This window comes from Pan paniscus, chromosome 11 (assembly GCF_029289425.2).
Source record: "Pan paniscus chromosome 11, NHGRI_mPanPan1-v2.0_pri, whole genome shotgun sequence".
Classification (NCBI taxonomy): domain Eukaryota; kingdom Metazoa; phylum Chordata; class Mammalia; order Primates; family Hominidae; genus Pan; species Pan paniscus.
The window spans coordinates 6,065,362-6,082,234 of record NC_073260.2 but is presented as its reverse complement, the minus strand read 5'-3'; the positions used below and the strand labels follow the sequence as shown (position 1 = coordinate 6,082,234).

General features: G+C 49.9%; 1 protein-coding gene across 5 annotated transcripts in view; it reads right to left on the bottom strand.

The window, feature by feature from the left end:
- The window catches only part of ABO (ABO, alpha 1-3-N-acetylgalactosaminyltransferase and alpha 1-3-galactosyltransferase), a 44,970-nt gene extending 40,254 nt beyond the window's left edge, over window positions 1–4,716 (bottom strand). For 3 of the 5 annotated variants that reach the window (XR_004664395.3, XR_010108994.1, XM_034929409.3), the window contains exons 1-2: window positions 4,528–4,716; window positions 3,728–3,798 (exon numbers count right to left, since the gene is read on the bottom strand). Coding sequence is in view for 1 of the 5 variants with exons in the window: in XM_034929409.3 (XP_034785300.2) it covers window positions 3,728–3,798; window positions 4,528–4,679 (223 nt within the window). In the remaining 4 variants the exon portion in view is untranslated. Of the gene's footprint in view, window positions 1–4; window positions 103–3,727; window positions 3,799–4,143; window positions 4,498–4,527 lie in introns of those variants that run through there. The other 2 variants (XM_063593876.1, XM_055117508.2) reach the window with 2 other exon arrangements.
- Window positions 4,717–16,873: the final 12,157 nt, after the last annotated feature.

Below are 16,873 nucleotides of genomic sequence, written 5' to 3'. Positions count from 1 at the left end.
TCACCTGTAGTCCCAGCTACTCAGGAGGCTGAGGTGGGAGGACCAATTGAGCCCAAGAGATTGAGGCTGCGGTGAGCCAAGATCATGCCACTGCACTCCAGCCTGGGTGACAGAGCAAAACCTTGTCTCAAGAAAAGAAAAAGAAAAAGAAAATTAGAACTGTTATACACTGCTGATGGGAATGTAAAATGGGGCAGTCACTTTGGAAAACAGTTTGCTAGTTTCTTAAAATGTTAAATACAGACTTCCTGTATGACCCAGCAATTCCACTGCTGGATATCAACCCAAGAGAAATGAAAACATGTTCACACAAAGTCTTGTACACAAATGTTCATAGCAGTGCTGCGTGCAGTTTAAAATAGCTAAAAAAGCAGAAACAGCCGAAATGTCCTTCAGCTGATGAATGGATAAACAAAATGTGGTCTATCCGTACAATGGATTATTCAGTAATAAAAAGGAATTAAATACTGATACATACTACAACATACATGAATCTCGGAATCATTATTCTAAGTGAAGGAAGTCAGATGCAAAAGACCATGTAACACAGGACTCCATTCATAAAAATGGAGTCCAGAAAAGGCAAGACTGGAGAGAAAGAAAGTGATTGTCTGAGGCCAGGTGGGAATGGGGAATGACTGAGGAGGAGTTCCAGGGAGTTTTGGTGGGCTGGGGATGGAAAAGTTATAAAATTTATTTCACAACTCTGTAAACTAACCGAAGATGATTCATTTGAAACAGGTGAATTTTATGGCATATCAATGACATGGCAATAAAGCTGTTTCTTTTAACGGTGCCATCAACTCCAGCCCCTTGACCCTAAGCTGAAGGAAGAGAGATGCTAGCTGTGTTCAGTAGGGCTCCGTCAAAGCTGATTTTTTGAAGTTATGGGCAGCATTCCGAGTAAGATGTTTTGTGGCAGGTCAGGTCTCACTAACGCAGGCCTCCCTAACAACTGTTTCAGTACTGACTGAGTGGTTAAGTTAAATATTAAAAGCCAGTGCCCTTATACAAAGGCTGGAATATAACAAAATCCCACCAAGAGTTTTGCCTAGACCTTTCCTGGGCCTTCAAGCATGACAAAATAACGAAGGAATTCTTAACAGGACCCATTTAGGATTAAACAAGTTTTATTGGGGGTCTGAAGAAATTCCCCAGGACTCCACAAATAAGTTTACTGGGGGTCTGAAGGAACTTCCCAAACCCCCATGATTTAGGAGACAAGATAAGGGTTTTAGATTAAGTAAATTTACTGAGGATCCAGAGGAAGGTCTTCAGGACTCAGACCTTAGTTATAGATTAACATAAGTCAATTACTTACGTCTTGAGATGAATGCACACTTACACATAGACATATAGCTTAGAAGGTATATAAGCTCTGGAAAACTTTGTAATTTTGAGTTGGTCTGGAGATAATTTCCAGGTCTTCTCTTTGTAACTGGTTACAGAAATAAAAACTCTCTTTCTCCCCAGTTCATCTGCATCTCGTTATTGGGCCGCGAGAGATAGCAGCCCCACCCTCAGTTTGGTCCAGGAACAGTCTGATCTCTTCTTGGCCAATCTCTGGTGAGACCCACCAGAATGGAGGAGAGCCGGGACTGGGTGCACTGCCAGCTTCCAAAACTCCTGCACGTGGTCTCAGTCCTCCAGGGATTATGATGGGTGTGAAGGAGCTGAGCATTCTCTAAGGAGCCAGCACATGACACCCAGCTCACCGCCCACCAACCACATCCTCACCATCATCTCCAAGGCTCTCTCATGTCCTCTTCCTGCCTTTCAGGGGATCACTCCCTCTGACTCCACCACCCTGCTCTACTGCCCGCCCCAACAAGCCTGACTGATTTGTGGAGCCGGGCCTTCCCCATGTGAGCTCTTCTCCCTGGCATGCTTGTCCCCCAGATTTCCACACACTGGGTCCCTCGCCATTGGTGTCCCTAAGGACACCAGCTCACCAGCTCCTGGCTGCAGGCACCTTCTAGCACAGGCCTGCTTGTTCTCATCAGTGTTCAACCAACATTGGTTGGATGACTAAATCAACATGCAGAATGTGGGTAACCTGAGAATGGGCACTCATTTGCCAGGTTTCTCAAAGACCTAACCTCTTAGTCTTCAAGACGTTTGTCTTGGGTGCGGTCATGGGCCAGAGCCAGTGCCAGAACCCCAGGAGTATAGAGACCAACTGCCCAGTCCCTGGTCCTCCAAGGCTCCCTGACATGAGACCAACTAAGATAGCATAACCCGTGGGGCAGGACAGACTCCTGGGGTGGCAGCTGTGTTCATCATCTTGACCGGGTCAAGATGTATCCGAGACTGGATACATTTTGACCCATTTATTTTGACCCATATAAATGGGTCAAAATGTATCCAGCTGTACCTTTTATGTGCGGTTTATTGTATACATCCGTTGAAACATATTAAGACAAAAAAAGGAAAACAAAGACCACAAAGGAGGGACAGGGAAGAACCCGGAAGGCGCTGGCAGCACAGGGAGGAGGCAGGTGTTTGCAGTCAGACCTGAGTCCCAGGCCCCACTCAGCCCTTCCTGCCTGGGACCAGAGCACTGTACCAGATCTCTCCAAACCTGTTTTCCCGTGGGTGAAAGAATGACCCGGGAAGTATTTACTCTTCCTTCCTGAGAACTCAGCGATATTGAACACAGTGCTGCCTCACAGTAAACACTGACAAATGGTGAGCATTACTGAGGGCAGGGCCTCGACCTACACCACACCCAGTTTTCTTCATGAATTTTCCACTCCTCTGCCTCCCGCTCCTCCAGGGCTGCACCTCCGGGGCAGGAGCCCTCACCAAGTCAGGCCTCAGTATGCCTTATCCGCCACCTGATTCCAAATCAAAGTAAAACATCTCTCCCCAAATGTGTACACAGCACTCCTCTAAATTAAAGGGCTGTGTGCTGGCTCTGGGTACCCCACCCGGCTCTCCCTGGCCTTTGGCGTTGGGGTTCACTGGCCTGCAGCCTGCGCCCCGTGGCCCTGCGTTCTGCATCCCTCCCTCTGAAGCGACGTTGTTGTCTGGGTAAATACTCAATTCATCTTCTGGCGCCAAGAAAATTAAGGACAGGTGATCCACCCTCGGCCTCCCAAAGTGCTGGGGTTACAGGCCTGAGTCACCGCATCTGGTTGCCTAAATAATTTCTTCTTAACTCCTATATCACCTGAGGGCCCGGGGCACAGTTCCCCCGTCACGCTTGGCATTGAACTTGCCCACCTCGCCTTCCCGAGGCGCCTCCGCGTTTGGGGTTTGGAGGCTGTTCCCGGTCAACCTGGGCGCCTGGCCGCCATGCCCGAGGGAAGGGCTGGGGGGCGGGCAGGGCGGCCCAGAGCCTCGTCCTCGTCCAGGGTCGGGCGGTAGGTGCTGAAAATAGCAGCTCATGGAAGGCGGGGAGCGTGGAGGGGCGAGGAGAGGCTGGAGACCGCCACGGCGTCGAGGGACCCCGCTCTCACCAGGACCCGGGGACCCCGGAGACGAGCCCCCCGCCAGGCCGCGCCACCGCGCCCATCCTCCCTGCGGGTCCCAGGCACCCACAGCGCGGCCGAGCCCACCTGCCCGCCGGCTTCCCAGGACGCAGGGTCTCGGAGGCTGGGGCGGCGGCCGGCCTGAAGCCTCGCAGCCCTGAGCGCCCCCACCCCGGCCCGGCTGTCGGGTGCACCCCGGATTCCCTGCGGTAGCGGCTCCCTTGCAGGCACCCGGGGCCGAGGCCTGCACTCACCGGTCAGCGTCCGCAGCACCTCGGCCATGGCTCCGCGTCTGGTCTCGGCCTCCGCCTTCCGCCCGGCGGCCCTGGGGCGGGGTGAGCCCGAGGCGCCCCCTCCCGGCCCGCGCCGCCCGCCGCCCCGACTTCCCGAGGCCGAACACGGGAGGGGACAGAGGGGCGCGGGAGGCGGCCGCGGGTCCCCAGGGACCCCTGCTAGGAAGGGACGGCGCCTCCTCGCGCGCGTCCCCATGGGACCCGCGCGCCCCTCGTAGCCCTGGTACCTTGGGGCCCTGTCCCTGCATCCCGCCCTGGGGCCGAGCGGCTCCGGGTGCCCCTGAAGCCCCGCCCCCGGGGGCCCCTTGACACCCTGTCTCCCGGGCGGGGGCGACCCCCTGACATCCTGCTCCCCCGGGGAGGTGGGGGAGACGAACCCGTGAAGCTGCGGGCCCAGAACCCACGATCCCCGGCCTTCCGGCTCGCGCGCGCCGCAGCCTGTAGCCCTCCAGCCCCGCAGGACCCTGTGCCCCGCGCCCGCGACGTCCCCCTAGGCAGAGTCGCTTCCCCGGCCCCGGCTCGCGGCCCCACGGAGCTCTGCGTCCGCAGACTGAGGAACCTTCGCGTTCCCCCTGCGAGCGAGTCCCCCTCCGGCGCCCGCGCCGGGCCCTGAGGCCTCTTCGCGCGGTCCGTGGACAAAGCCCTGCTCCGCCCCGCTACGACCCCCGCCCTTGCCTGGCGTCCGCTCGAGGAAGCTCAGGAGAGGGCGGCGGCGGCTGCAGGGACTGGGGAGAGCGCGCCCCGCTGCGAAGAGGAGTTACCTCCCGAAGGGTCCAGGCGACCTCCCAGAGGCTTCTTCCTGCTTTTCCTGGTATCTCTCAGAGGAGTTTACACTGATACCCCGTTCACAGGACCCTGATCCCGTCCCGCCCTCCCGGGGCACCGTTCTTATCTCCGTGAAAGCTGGGGGCATCTTTAATGCTTCCTTTCCCTCCCACCCCAAGTCCAGTTCGCCAGCTCCGAGACGTGTCCCTGGTGCAGGCGCAGGAAAAAATTGTGGCAATTCCTCAAAACATCACACAGAATTACCGTACGAGGCCGGGCGCGGTGGCTCATGCCTACAATCCTAGCACTTTCAGAGGCCGAGGCGGGCGGATCACTTGAGGTCAGAAGTTCGAGACCAGCCTGGCCAACATGGTGAATCCTCCATCTCCACTAAAAATACAAAAATTAGCCGGTCGCGGTGGCTCGAGTCTGTAATCCCAGCTACTTGGGACGCTGAGGCAGGAGAATCGCTTGAACTTGGGAGGTGGAGGTTGCAGTGAACCAAAATCGCACCACTGCACTCCAGCCTGGGCAACATAGCAAGACTCCTTCTCAAAAAATAAAAATAAAAATATTATTACCGTATGAGCTGGCAATCCTGCTTTTGTGTATACACCCAAGGAATTGAAAGGGGGTCTGGAAGAGACATGTGCACATCTGTGTTCCTAGCAACGGAACTCACCATAGCCAAAAGCTGGAAGCAGCCGTGGTGTTCACCAAGGCGTCATGGCTGCACGGAGTGAGTCTGTCTGTAGATGGAATATTTCTCAGCCCTAGAAAGGGAGGAGACGCTGACACCTGCTACAGCGTGGGTGAGCCTTGATGCCTTATGCTAAGTAAAATCCAGTCCAACAAGGAAAAATGCCATGCGATTCTATTTACTTTTTTTTTTTTTTTTGGCAGAGTCTCGCTCTCTCGCCCAGGCTGGAGTGCAGTGGTGAGATCTCAGCTCACTGCAACCTCTGCCTCCCAGGTTCAAGCGATTCTCCCGCCTCAGCCTCCTGAGTAGCTGGCACCACAGATGTGTGCCACCATGCCCGGCTTATTTTTGTATTTTTAGTAGAGACTGGGTTTCACCATGTTGGCCAGGCTGTTCTAGAACTCCTGACCTAAGGTGATTTGCCTGCCTTGGCCTCTGAAAGTGCTGGGATTACAGATGTGAACCACCGCGCCCAGCCACAATTCCACATATCTGAGGGACTGGAGTCATCAAATTCGTAGAAATAGAGAGGAGAATGGTGGGCGCCTGGGGAAGGCGGGAATGGGGAGCTGTGAACGGTGTTGAGTTTCAGTCTGGGAAGATGAAAAGAGTGTTGTAGATGGATGCTGGTGATGGCTGTACAACGATGTGAGTGAACTCAACACCATGGAACTGTGCATGTTTAAATAGTTGAGATGGTAAATTTCATGTTATGTGTATTTTACCACAGTAAGGAAGGAAGAAAGGGGAGGATGAAGGAAGAAAAGGGGAAAGAAGGGAGGGAGGGAGGAAGGAAGGAAGGGAGGAAGGGAGGGAGGGAGGGAAGTTCCCTGTGGGCAGCCCTTAACTATTCAGAGGGACAAGTGGGACAAGCCTGGGGGCTGTGTTCCTGCCCCTGAGGGACTCTGGCCCAAGGCTTCCCTGCCTGCAGACCCCATTCCAACAGGCCACTTCTGAGACTGCAGAGCCTTGGTGGTCTCCAGGTCCACGACCAGGGAGCCCCACATGGGGAGGGTGCTCTCCACTCCACCCACCCATGAGCTGAAGGTTAGGCTGCCGCCCAGCATCCTGGTGCCACCTGCCCTGTTTGTGGGGCTGAGTGTTCTCCCTGGATGGGCCTGGCACATGGAAGAGCTCAGTGATCAGCTGTGGATCTGGTCCTCTGAGGCTGTGCCCTGTACCGTGAAGGACACCAGAATATGTCACTCCAAAATGAGCCTCAGAAATTATCTTGAGTTGAAGGCAACTAAGATGCAGCAGAAGCAGGGAAATCTCTCTCTGCCCTGTCCCTCTGCTGTCTGAGGCAGGATGGAAATTATAGGAGAGAGACGCATCAGCCAGAGGAAAGAAGGCACCCTAGGGCTCTGTGAATGAAACTTCCGCCTTAGTTTCCTCCCAATACTCACCTTGCCGGTTTCCCAAACTTGGAAGCCTAAAACCGCTCTCCTGGGTCCTGTCATTTCCCCACACGTTGATTATTCTTTGTTGAAGTTGCTCCATAACCCAGTTCTAAGTCACTGTTCTGAGTTGCTTTTTGTTGAAGCTTCTTCAGTGAGGTGCACTACATGCATTAATGAACTGTTTTTCTCTTTTGTAAGGAGCCCCAGCTGGAACCCTAAGAGGAGCAGAGGGAAACTTTCACTCCCCTACCATGGCACAGTGGCCTGCCATGTTCAGGGCTGGGGGCTAGTCCGGGTTCTCACACCTTTTGGCTGACTTTCTAGCCCCCACCCCTCGTCCCATCAGCTCACTGTTTCCATAAAACATTTGTCATGGCGATGTTCAAGGAGCTCCCTGCCACTGCCCTGAACTTCTTCCCTGAAAGCAGCCAGCCAGTGTTCAGAGGAAGGGAAGGAATAAAAGGCTCTGCAAAGGAGAGCCCGGTCAGACCAGGAGGTGTAAGCATGAAACCGATGTGTTACTCACAAGCGGCTGGGCCAGGGAAGGACTTGGTTCAGAAGAGGGAACAGTCTTGCCCAAGGTCTTGCAAGCTTGTGGCCCAAACCCAGGTCCAGGGAGACCTCCATTCTGGTTTGCATGTGTTGGAAACAAGTGCTCAGTGTAGTGAAAAGAAACCCACACTTAGAAAATTTCTCAGCAAGTCACTTTTACTTCTGTAGAAGGGTGCTGCTTGTGCCTGTTACAATCCCAAGAGCACACTGAACAAAGGAGGGAAGGGGTTTTTATCCCTAACGCAGTTTCTGTTTCTGTGTCCTTCCCCTATTGGCTGGGGTTGGGCCGCATAATCTAAGCTGACCCCGACAGGCTAAGGCTTAAACCTTCCCAAATAAGGTAAAGGTGTGATTTTTGAAAAGTTGTAGGGGTAGGATTTGTTTCCAAGTTATGGCCAGGAAGTTGAATCTTTGAAGAGGAACTTAGTTGTCCCAACAATTTCCCCTCTTCTGTTTTATAGTTCTTCCCCTTCAAATTTATTTAACAGGAGTTGGCTCTGTTGTTGTTCTTTATCATCTAGGAGCAAGAGCTTATCTGACTATGGATGGGGAGAGGTGGGGGAGGTTTTTGTGAGAGCTGCTTCTATGAGCCTTTGGGTTAACCCACGAATACAAGGTATGATACAGCAGCCCACAAGGATGAGTACACCTGTAACTGTTGCAGGGGAGGTAAAGATTTAGGTCATGAGTCCCTTCCATTTTCCAAACCATTTCTCCGTGACACCTGTAAAGGGGTCATCTATTCCAGAGTTCTTGGCTAATTCATTTGCTAGGGTGGTAAGACTTGTAAGGCTTTTGTGATTGTCCCGTCCAGGGCTGTGTTACTGGAGATAAAAGTGCAACATTGGACCCCAATCATGACACAGACTCCGCCTTTTTTGGGCCAATATCATGTCAAGGGCTATCCTGTTTTCCCAGGCCATCTGGCTGGTAGGGCCTAATTGTTGAGCTATTCTTTTTATGGCATCTCTGGTGTAATTGATGAATCACTGTTGATTATAGTATATATAATGTATCCAGTCTACATTTTTGTTTATAGTGGACCACCAGAATAAGACAGACTCAAACCTGGTGGCTATTTGGTTTCAAGCTTTGAATTCATTTGGTACCCCCCAGTGCAACCCCGATACTGTCTATGTAAACATGAGAGGTCAAAGGACCCGTGAGGGGTTTCTCTTTTCCTTTGGGTTACCTGCTTCCTGTCTGGTTGTTGAAATGCCAAGGTGAAAGGGATGGCCAATTGGATCGGAGCGCAAATGCTGCTCCAATTGTTTGGCAGAGTACTCAATATTGGTCCCCCACAATACCACTGCACATCTGCTTGGGGATGGATTAGGGCTGACTGACTGGTTAGCTCTTGGAAAGGTTTAGGCCCAGTACATCCCATCAGGTTTCCGAGGAATGTCAGATTTTCCCCTTGCCATGAGAGACATGAGGTAAAATTGGCATCAAGAGCTGGAAGTCGAGTGGCCCTTGGGGGCTGTCCCATAGGGCTTCTGACTTTTGGGAAAACTGGTGGTTTTGGCAATTTGAGGGTGTGACTCTTTGGTAAGGTGGATGTAAGGTTTTAGGGCGGTGCAACCCTCTGAGGAGGTCCAGCCCTGATATTGGGTGGTCTAGATAACATCTCCCCAATTATAACATAACCCCTGGAAGGCTCGTGGTTGTCCATCACAAGGGTTTCTGATTTGTCTGAAGCAGGTGGAGGGGCAGAGGTACTTTTCTGAAGAAGCTAGCTGTTTTTGACTCTAAAGGTCTCCACAGGGCATGACAAGGCAAGCATTGAATGTGATCGTTTGAGGGCAGGGTGATCGGGTTACATTGATGATAAGATGTTCTTTGGTAACTAAAGGAAGAAAAAAAAAGACAGATTAAACCCTTTTGAACATTGGTTTGGAGGGTGTTGGTCCTGGAGTGACAGTCCATGACTTTGCAAGGGGTGGGTCCCTCCTTTTTCGGCCTTTGGATTGCTATCTCAGTGGTTAGGAGTATTAGATAAGGTCCTTCCCAGGTTGGTTTGAACTTTCCCTCTTTCCATCTTTTGATAAGGACATGATCTCTGGGCTGGTGTTAGTGAACTGGGAATTCGAACTAGGGTGGAGTTTGCCCTAGAAGGCCTTGAATCCTGAGGGAGGAAAGGGTGGAAGACAGACCAAATATACATTTTTTTTAGAAACTGATCTTTTGTTTCAAATGTAGGAAGGTCAGTAGTGGAATTTAGATAAGGCAGTCCATAGAGCATTTCGTAAGGGGACAGGCCGAGATCTTTTCGAGGGGCAGTTTGGATTCTTAGTAAGGCAATGGGAAGGCATTTTGTCCATGGTAACCGCGTTTCCAAGATTAGTTTGGTTAGGTGATTTTTTAGAGTTTGATTCATTCTTTCTACCTTCCCTGATGAGGGTGGATCAGGGAATATGATATTCCCATCTTATTCCTAGTGCTTAGGTTAGCCCCTTAATGATGTGTGCAGTGAAGTGGGTCCCATTGTCTGAATCAATGTTCTCTATTAGTCCAAACCTGGGCATGATATGTTCCAACAGGGCTTTGACTACATTACTGGCTGTTGCGCTTGGGAAGGGGAGGCTTCTACCCAGTGGGTGAGATGGTCTACTATTACTAGTAAATACTTGAGGCGGCCTACTGGGGGTATTTCAGTGTAGCCAACTTGGGCACTTTGGAATGGCCTCAACCCTGGGTTTTGTCCTCCAGGAGGTTGCTTCTTTAAGGGTTTGCTTATTAGCTTTTCTGCACACTATGCAACCATCTGTCACTTGCCTAGCAAGGGTATATATCCCTACACACCCATAGACTCTCTGAGGGCTGCATCACACATAGCTTGAGGACCCCAGTGAGTTCCCTGATGAAGCTGTGACAATATTTCTCTCATGAGGGGTTTAGACAGCATTTCCCTTCCATCTGGTATTACCCACTTTCCCTCTGGGCTCTCGTTAGCTCCTATGTTCTTTAGTTTCTCTTGGTCTGCACAGTAGAAGGTGGGGATCACAGCTGGAGGGGGAAGACAAGGGGTGAGATGGAAAATGGGTGCCTCTTGGGAAGAGACAGCTTGTTTAGCTATCTGATCTGCGAAGTTGTTTCCCCACCTTTCAAAAGATGGGTGTTTGGGGGCCTAGGACATGGACAATTGCAATTTCTTCTGGCAGCTGAAGATTTTCATTCATTCATTTATTGAGACGAAGTCTCGCTCTGTTGCCCAGGCTGGAGTGCAGTGGCACGATCTCGGCTCACTGCAACCTCCGCCTCCCAGGTTCAAGCAATTCTCCAGCCTCAGCCTCCCAAGTAGATGGGATTACAGGCGCCCAACACAACACCCGGCTAATTTTTGTATTTTTGTAGAGATGCGGTTTCACTATGTTGGCCAGGCTGGTCTTGAACTCCTGACCTCAGGTGATCTGCCCGCCTCGGCCTCCCAAAGTGCTGGGATTACAGGTGCAAGCCACCATGCCCGGCTCAGCAGCTGAAGATTTTCTAGTGCTTGCATAATTAATTCCTTGTGGACCAGATCTTGGCCCTTACTATTTATGAGGTCTTGTTGAGTCCAGATTTTTCAAAGGTAAGGACTCCTCCAAAGGCATACTTGGAGTAGGCGTAAATAGTTCCTTCCTGATTCTGCAGGGATTTTAAGGCTTGGTTTAATGCAAAGAGTTCGCATGTTTGGGCAGACCAGGCATTTGGCAGTCTTCCTGACTCTACCTCTGTGAGGTCTCCCCAACAACTAAGGAGTACCCGTTGTGCCTTTTTCCTTCAGTGACCCGGGAGGAGCTGTCTATAAATTGGTGACCCCCTGTTTGGAAGGGGGTTTCGTTTAGATCCAGTCTGACTCTAGTTTGATAACTGATTAGACCCAAGCAGAGATAGAGTCATCAAGGTTCTTGGTGTGTTGAACAAAGAACTGAACAAAATGCACAAAGTAAGAAAGAACAAAGAAAGAACAAACGAAAGACAAAGCAACAAAAGACCCGGAAAGCACAGCTTTATTGAAAACAATTCACAGGGTGGGAGTGGCTGGAGCAAACGGCTCAAGAGCCTCCTCAATTAGGGTTTTTATTAAGCTAAAGGAACCTGGCAACACCCCTCGCTGCCCTTTAGAGGCCTCCGATTGGCTGCCATCTGTCTGCTGCTATCTGTCACCAAAATGTGTCTTATTTTAGCAAGAAGTGGAGCATAATCTATTTAACCAATTGCCTCGTGCTGGACTTTGAGAATATTTTTCTATTTTTTAACAAAATTGTTTTTGTTTTGTTTTGCTTTTTTTGAGACAGGGTCTGGTCTATTGCCCAGTCTGCACTGCAGTGATGCAATCATAGCTCGCTGCAGCCTCCAACTCCTGGGCTCAAGCAATTCTCCTACCTCAGCCTTCCAAGTTGCTGGGATTACAAGGTACATGCCACCATGCCTGACTAATTTTTCTGATTTTTAGTAGAGACAGGGGGTCTCACTATGTTGTCCAGGCTGGTCTTGAACTCCTGGCCTTAAGTGATCTTCCCACTTCACGCCTGTCAGCCATCGTGCTCAGTTGTTAGAGGTTTTATAAAAATGAAAAATGTCACATACTGTTTTTCCAGAAACTTCACTGGCACTAGTAAGGTTCTAGGGAGTTGGCAAACACTGATTGGTGAATGACTGCAGTGGGTAAAGCTCTAATAAATGAGTGATGGTGGCAGATGAAGCTGTGACTAGTGAGTGACGGTGGCGGGTGAAGCTCTGATTGGTGAGTGATGGTGGTGAGCAAAGCTCTACCAGATGAGTGATGGCGGCGGGTTGTGGGGGAAAGAAAGAGCGATCAGACTGTTACTGTGTCTATGTAGAAAGAAGTAGACATAAGAGACTCCATTTTGTTCTGTACTAAGAGAAATTCTTCTGCCTTGAGATGCTGTTAATCTGTAACCCTAGCCCCAACCCTGTGCTCACAGAGACATGTGCTGTGTTGACTCAAGGTTTAATGGATTTAGGGCTGTGCAGGATGTGCTTTGTTAAAAAAGTGCTTGAAGGCAGCGTGCTTGGTAAAAGTCATCACCATTCTCTAATCTCGAGTACCCAGAGACACAATACACTGCGGAAGGCCGCAGGGACCTCTGCCTAGGAAGGCCAGGTATTGTCCAAGGTTTCTCCCCATGTGATAGCCTGAGATACAGCCTCGTGGGAAGGGAAAGACCTGACCGTCCCCCAGCCTGACACCCATAAAGGGTCTGTGCTGAGGAGGATTAGTGAAAGAGGAAGGCCTCTTTGCAGTTGAGATAAGAGGAAGGCATCTGTCTCCTGCTCGTCCCTGGGAATGGAATGTCTTGGTGTAAAACCCGATCATACGCTCTAAATACTGAGATAGGAGAAAACCTCCCTATGGCTGGAGGTGAGACATGCTGGCGGCAATACTGCTCCTTAATGCACTCAGATGTTTGTGTAAAGTCAAGCATAAATCTGGCCTACGTGCACATCCAGGCACAGCACCTTTCCTTAAACCTATTTACGACACAGAGATCTTTGCTCATATGTTTTCCTGCTGACCCTCTCCCCACCATTACTCTATAGTCCTGCCACATCACCCTGTCCGAGATGGTAGAGATAGTGACCAATAAATACTGAGGAAACTCAGAGACCAGTGCCAGTGCGGGTCTTCCATATGCTGAGCGCCAATCCCCTGGGCCCACTTTTCTTTCTGTATACTTTGACTCTGTGTCTTATTTCTTTTCTCAGTCTCTCATCCCACCTGATGAGAAACACCCACAGGTTGTGGAGCAGCTGGCCACCCCTTCAGCAGGTGAAGCTCTGACTGGTGAGTGATGGCGGTGGGTGAAGCTCTGATTGGTGAGTGATGGCAGCGGGTGAAGCTCTGACTGGTGAGTGATAGCAGTGGGTGAAGCTCTGACTGGTAAGTGATGATGGCGGGTAAAGCTCTGATTGGTGAGCGACGATGGCAGGTAAAGCTCTGATTGGTGAGCGATGTGGTGGGTGAAGCTCTGATAGGTGAATCACGACAGTGGGTAAAGCTCTGACTGGTGAGTGACAGCAGCAGGTAAAGCTCTGGTAGATGATGGCGGGTGAAGCTCTGACTGGTGAGTGATGGCGGTGGGTGAAGCTGGTCTTAGTGTCCCTGCAGGTTGTTTCAGCAGCCATGAGATAAAACTGGCCTCCTCCAACTGGCTAAACCTTATGAAGGATTGGCCTGCTACCAATCAGAGGCTGAAGTGGAGACTTGGCCCATGATCATTCAGAGGCTGAAGTGGAAACATCTGTCATGTTATCACAAGAGTGAAGATGTGGCTTGTATGCTGCCTAGAACTTGGTAGGCAAGTGGTTGAATCTCAGTCTCTCGGGCTTACCGCCCCTCAGTGGGGCCAGGCACGGTGGCTCAGCCCGTAATCCAAGCACTTTGGGAGGCTGAGGCGGGCAGATCACGAGGTCAGGAGATCGAGGCCATCCTGGCTAACATGGTGAAGCCCCATCTCTTCTAAAAATACAAAAAATTAGCCAGGCCTGGTGGCGGGCGCCTGTAGTCCCAGCTACTGGGGAGGCAGAGGCAGGAGAATGGCGTGAGCCTGGGAGGTGGAGCTTGCAGTGAGCCGAGATCACGCCACTGCACTCCAGCCTGGGCGACAGTCAGAATCTGTCTCAAAAAAAAAAAAAAAAAAAAGAAAGAAAGGAAAAAAGAAAAAGAAAGGCTCAGGGGGTAGAGGAGGAGGCCAGGTAGGAGAGTTGTGTGGAGCCCAGATAAGGATCATGTTTATATTCACACCTCTGGGCAGTGAGCCTGGCACCTGTAAATGCCTGTAAATCGCCAGGGAGCAGAGGACAGTGCTGGCTGGGAGACCGTGTCTCAGCCCTGCCCCATCGAATGATGTGGCCTGTGGCCAGGAATATCACCTCAGTCTTTCAATTTCCTCATCTGCAAAATGGGGATAGCAATGCTGGCCATTCCTTCTCCCAGATCAGTGATGTGGTCTGAAAGTCCTAAACAGTGTCACTAAGTAAGGTGAAGTCTAATAAGTCATAAATCCCAGCCTGCCATAGGGACCTAAGAGCTATTCCCCTTCTCCTTCCCTGTGGAATCTGGGACACAGCAAGGAGCAGGACCAGGTAGCAGCAGGCTTCATGCTCCTTCCCCAGCAGCCTTCAGAGAGGACACCAGGGTTACCCAGGGATGGTTACCTGGTCCCCAGATCACCTTGTTGTGGCAAGTACCAGAATTGGGCACTGGCCAGTGATGGGCTCATAATAGCTCCAGCCAAATGCCCCTCTTTTCTTTGTCCTTACAGGGAAGGTGGGTTACACTTATCCTCCTGGAGCCATAATTCCTTTTTTTTTTTTTTTGGAGACAGATTCTCACTCTGTCACCCAGACTGGAGTGCAGTGGTGCAATCTTGGCTCACTGCAACCTCTGCCTCCCAGGTTCAAGCAATTCTTCTGCCTCAGCCTCTGTAGTAGCTGGGATTACAGGTGTGCACCACCACACCCAGCTAATTTTTTGTATTTTTAGTAGAGACGGGGTTTCACCATGTTGGCCAGGCTGGTCTCAAATGCCTGACCTCAGGTGATCCACCCACCTTGGCCTCCCAAAGTGCTGGGATTACAGGCGTGAGCCACCGCACCCAGCCCGGAGCCATAATTCCATTAGGCCTTACCCTGCAGTGCCTGGGCACCTGCCCTAGTGCCCTATGTGATTACGAGCATAGGTAACTACTTCTTCTTTCTTCTTCTTCTTCTTTTCTTTTTTTTTGAGACAGGGTCTCAACCTGTCACCCAAGATGGAGTGCAGTGGCATGATCTCGGCTCACTGCAGTCTCAATTGCCTGGGTTCAAGTGATCCTCCCATATCAGCCTCTGCAGTAGCTGGGACCACAGGTGTGCACCACCATGCCTGGATGACTTTTACATTCTTTTGTAGGGATGGGGTTTCACCATGTTGCCCAGGCTGCTCTTGAACTCCTGGGCTCAAGCAGTCTTCCCACCTCAGCTTCCCAAAGTGCTGGGATTACAGGGGTGGGCGACTAGCCAAGCCTAGGTTAACTTCTTATACTGCAAAGTTACAGAGTGTGGCAAGAAAAAAATAAAGCTCCATCGAGTTCAGGGATGAGTCATTTCAGGAAATACCATTAGTTTTCAAGACAATGCAATTTATATAATATTGTAATTCCAAGCTCATCAATGTAGTTCAGATATTCTCACAGTCATGGCAGACTAAATCTAACTTAAAAGGAAGCACATGCTATAGAGGTCTCACAAGGACCTCACTAGGACCAGTTCTGATACTGTCCCAGTCTATTGTGTTGCCTTCACAGAATGCTTGAGACTTAGTAATTTATAAACAAAAGATGTTTGGTTCACAGTTCTGCAAGCTGTACGAGAAGCATGGCACCCCCATCTGCAGGGCTTCTGGTTAGGCCTCAGACTGCTTCCACTCAAGGCAGAAGGCAAAAGGGAGCTAGTAAGGAGTGTAATTCCCAGTTTTAAAAGTAAAGATTTGAAAGCATTAGTTTGGAGACTTGTAGCCCACAAAAATTTAGGATTTTGTCCAAACTGCAGAAAAACTCAAGAACAGCTAACAACAGGTATACTATAGCTTTTCTTTTGAAGCATAATTTTTCTCTCTTCAGTACCCATTTTTATTAAAAACAAATCATGATAGAACGATTTGTTTACAAAATAAACTTTAGTCTTATTATACTTGGCCTGATTATTTGCACAAAGCACACCAAGAATAACTATTTTTCACATAGGCCTTTAAAATTGGCTTTGATGGAACTCTGTTCTGTAAGGAATCTCAAATAAGACTTTTTTAAAGCTAAGCCCAGCCATGGGTTTGTACACTCAAATACCTATGAGTTGGGTAAATTTCTCTCCTCTTGAGGTCCCAAGATAACTTGGGTCTCCTGAGACTGTTAGAAAGTGACAATCTTTACTTACCACAGGTCAGGAACTTTGAACAGGGACTGTGTAGACAAGGTATAAGGCCAGATTTCCCAAGGGGCTTTTATTAGCTCAATAACTCAACTTTGATTCTCCTTTTTTTTTTTCTGAGACGGAGTTTCACTCTTGTTCCCCAGGCTAGAGTGCAATGGCACGATCTCGGCTCACTGTGACCTCTACCTCCCGGGTTCAAGTGATTCTCCTGCCTCAGCCTCCAGAGTTGCTGGGATTACAGGCACCTGTCACCACACCCAGCTAATTTTTGGAATTTTTTTTCTTTTTAGTAGAGATGGGGTTTCACCATGTTAGCCAGGCTGGTCTCAAACTCCTGACCTCAGGTGATCTGCCTGCCTTGGCCTCCCAAAGTGCTGGGATTACAGGCATGAGCCACCTCGCCCAGCCAACTTTGATTCTTTAAAGAAAGCATGCCATTCTAGTCAAAGCCTTGATAAAATAACCAGTTTCTCCCATTGTGTCCTGTTACAAAAGAAAACATTATCATTGTACTTATGCAAATAACTATACTGTCATATGTTGAGAATATTCACAAATAGTTTCCAAATTCTGGAAAAATCAGGTAGGGAGAAACAAATATACTCCAAATTTTTTCACAGGAGTATATTTTATTCAACTGTTAAAAGCTGTAAGTAGCTTAAAAGAAAAGTTTTCTTGGCTCTGGAAAACAAAAAGGATCAGCAATGTTTTAAGCAAAAAAGTTAATAAAAAAGATTACTTGGCTAGGCACGATGGCTCACACCTGTAATCCCA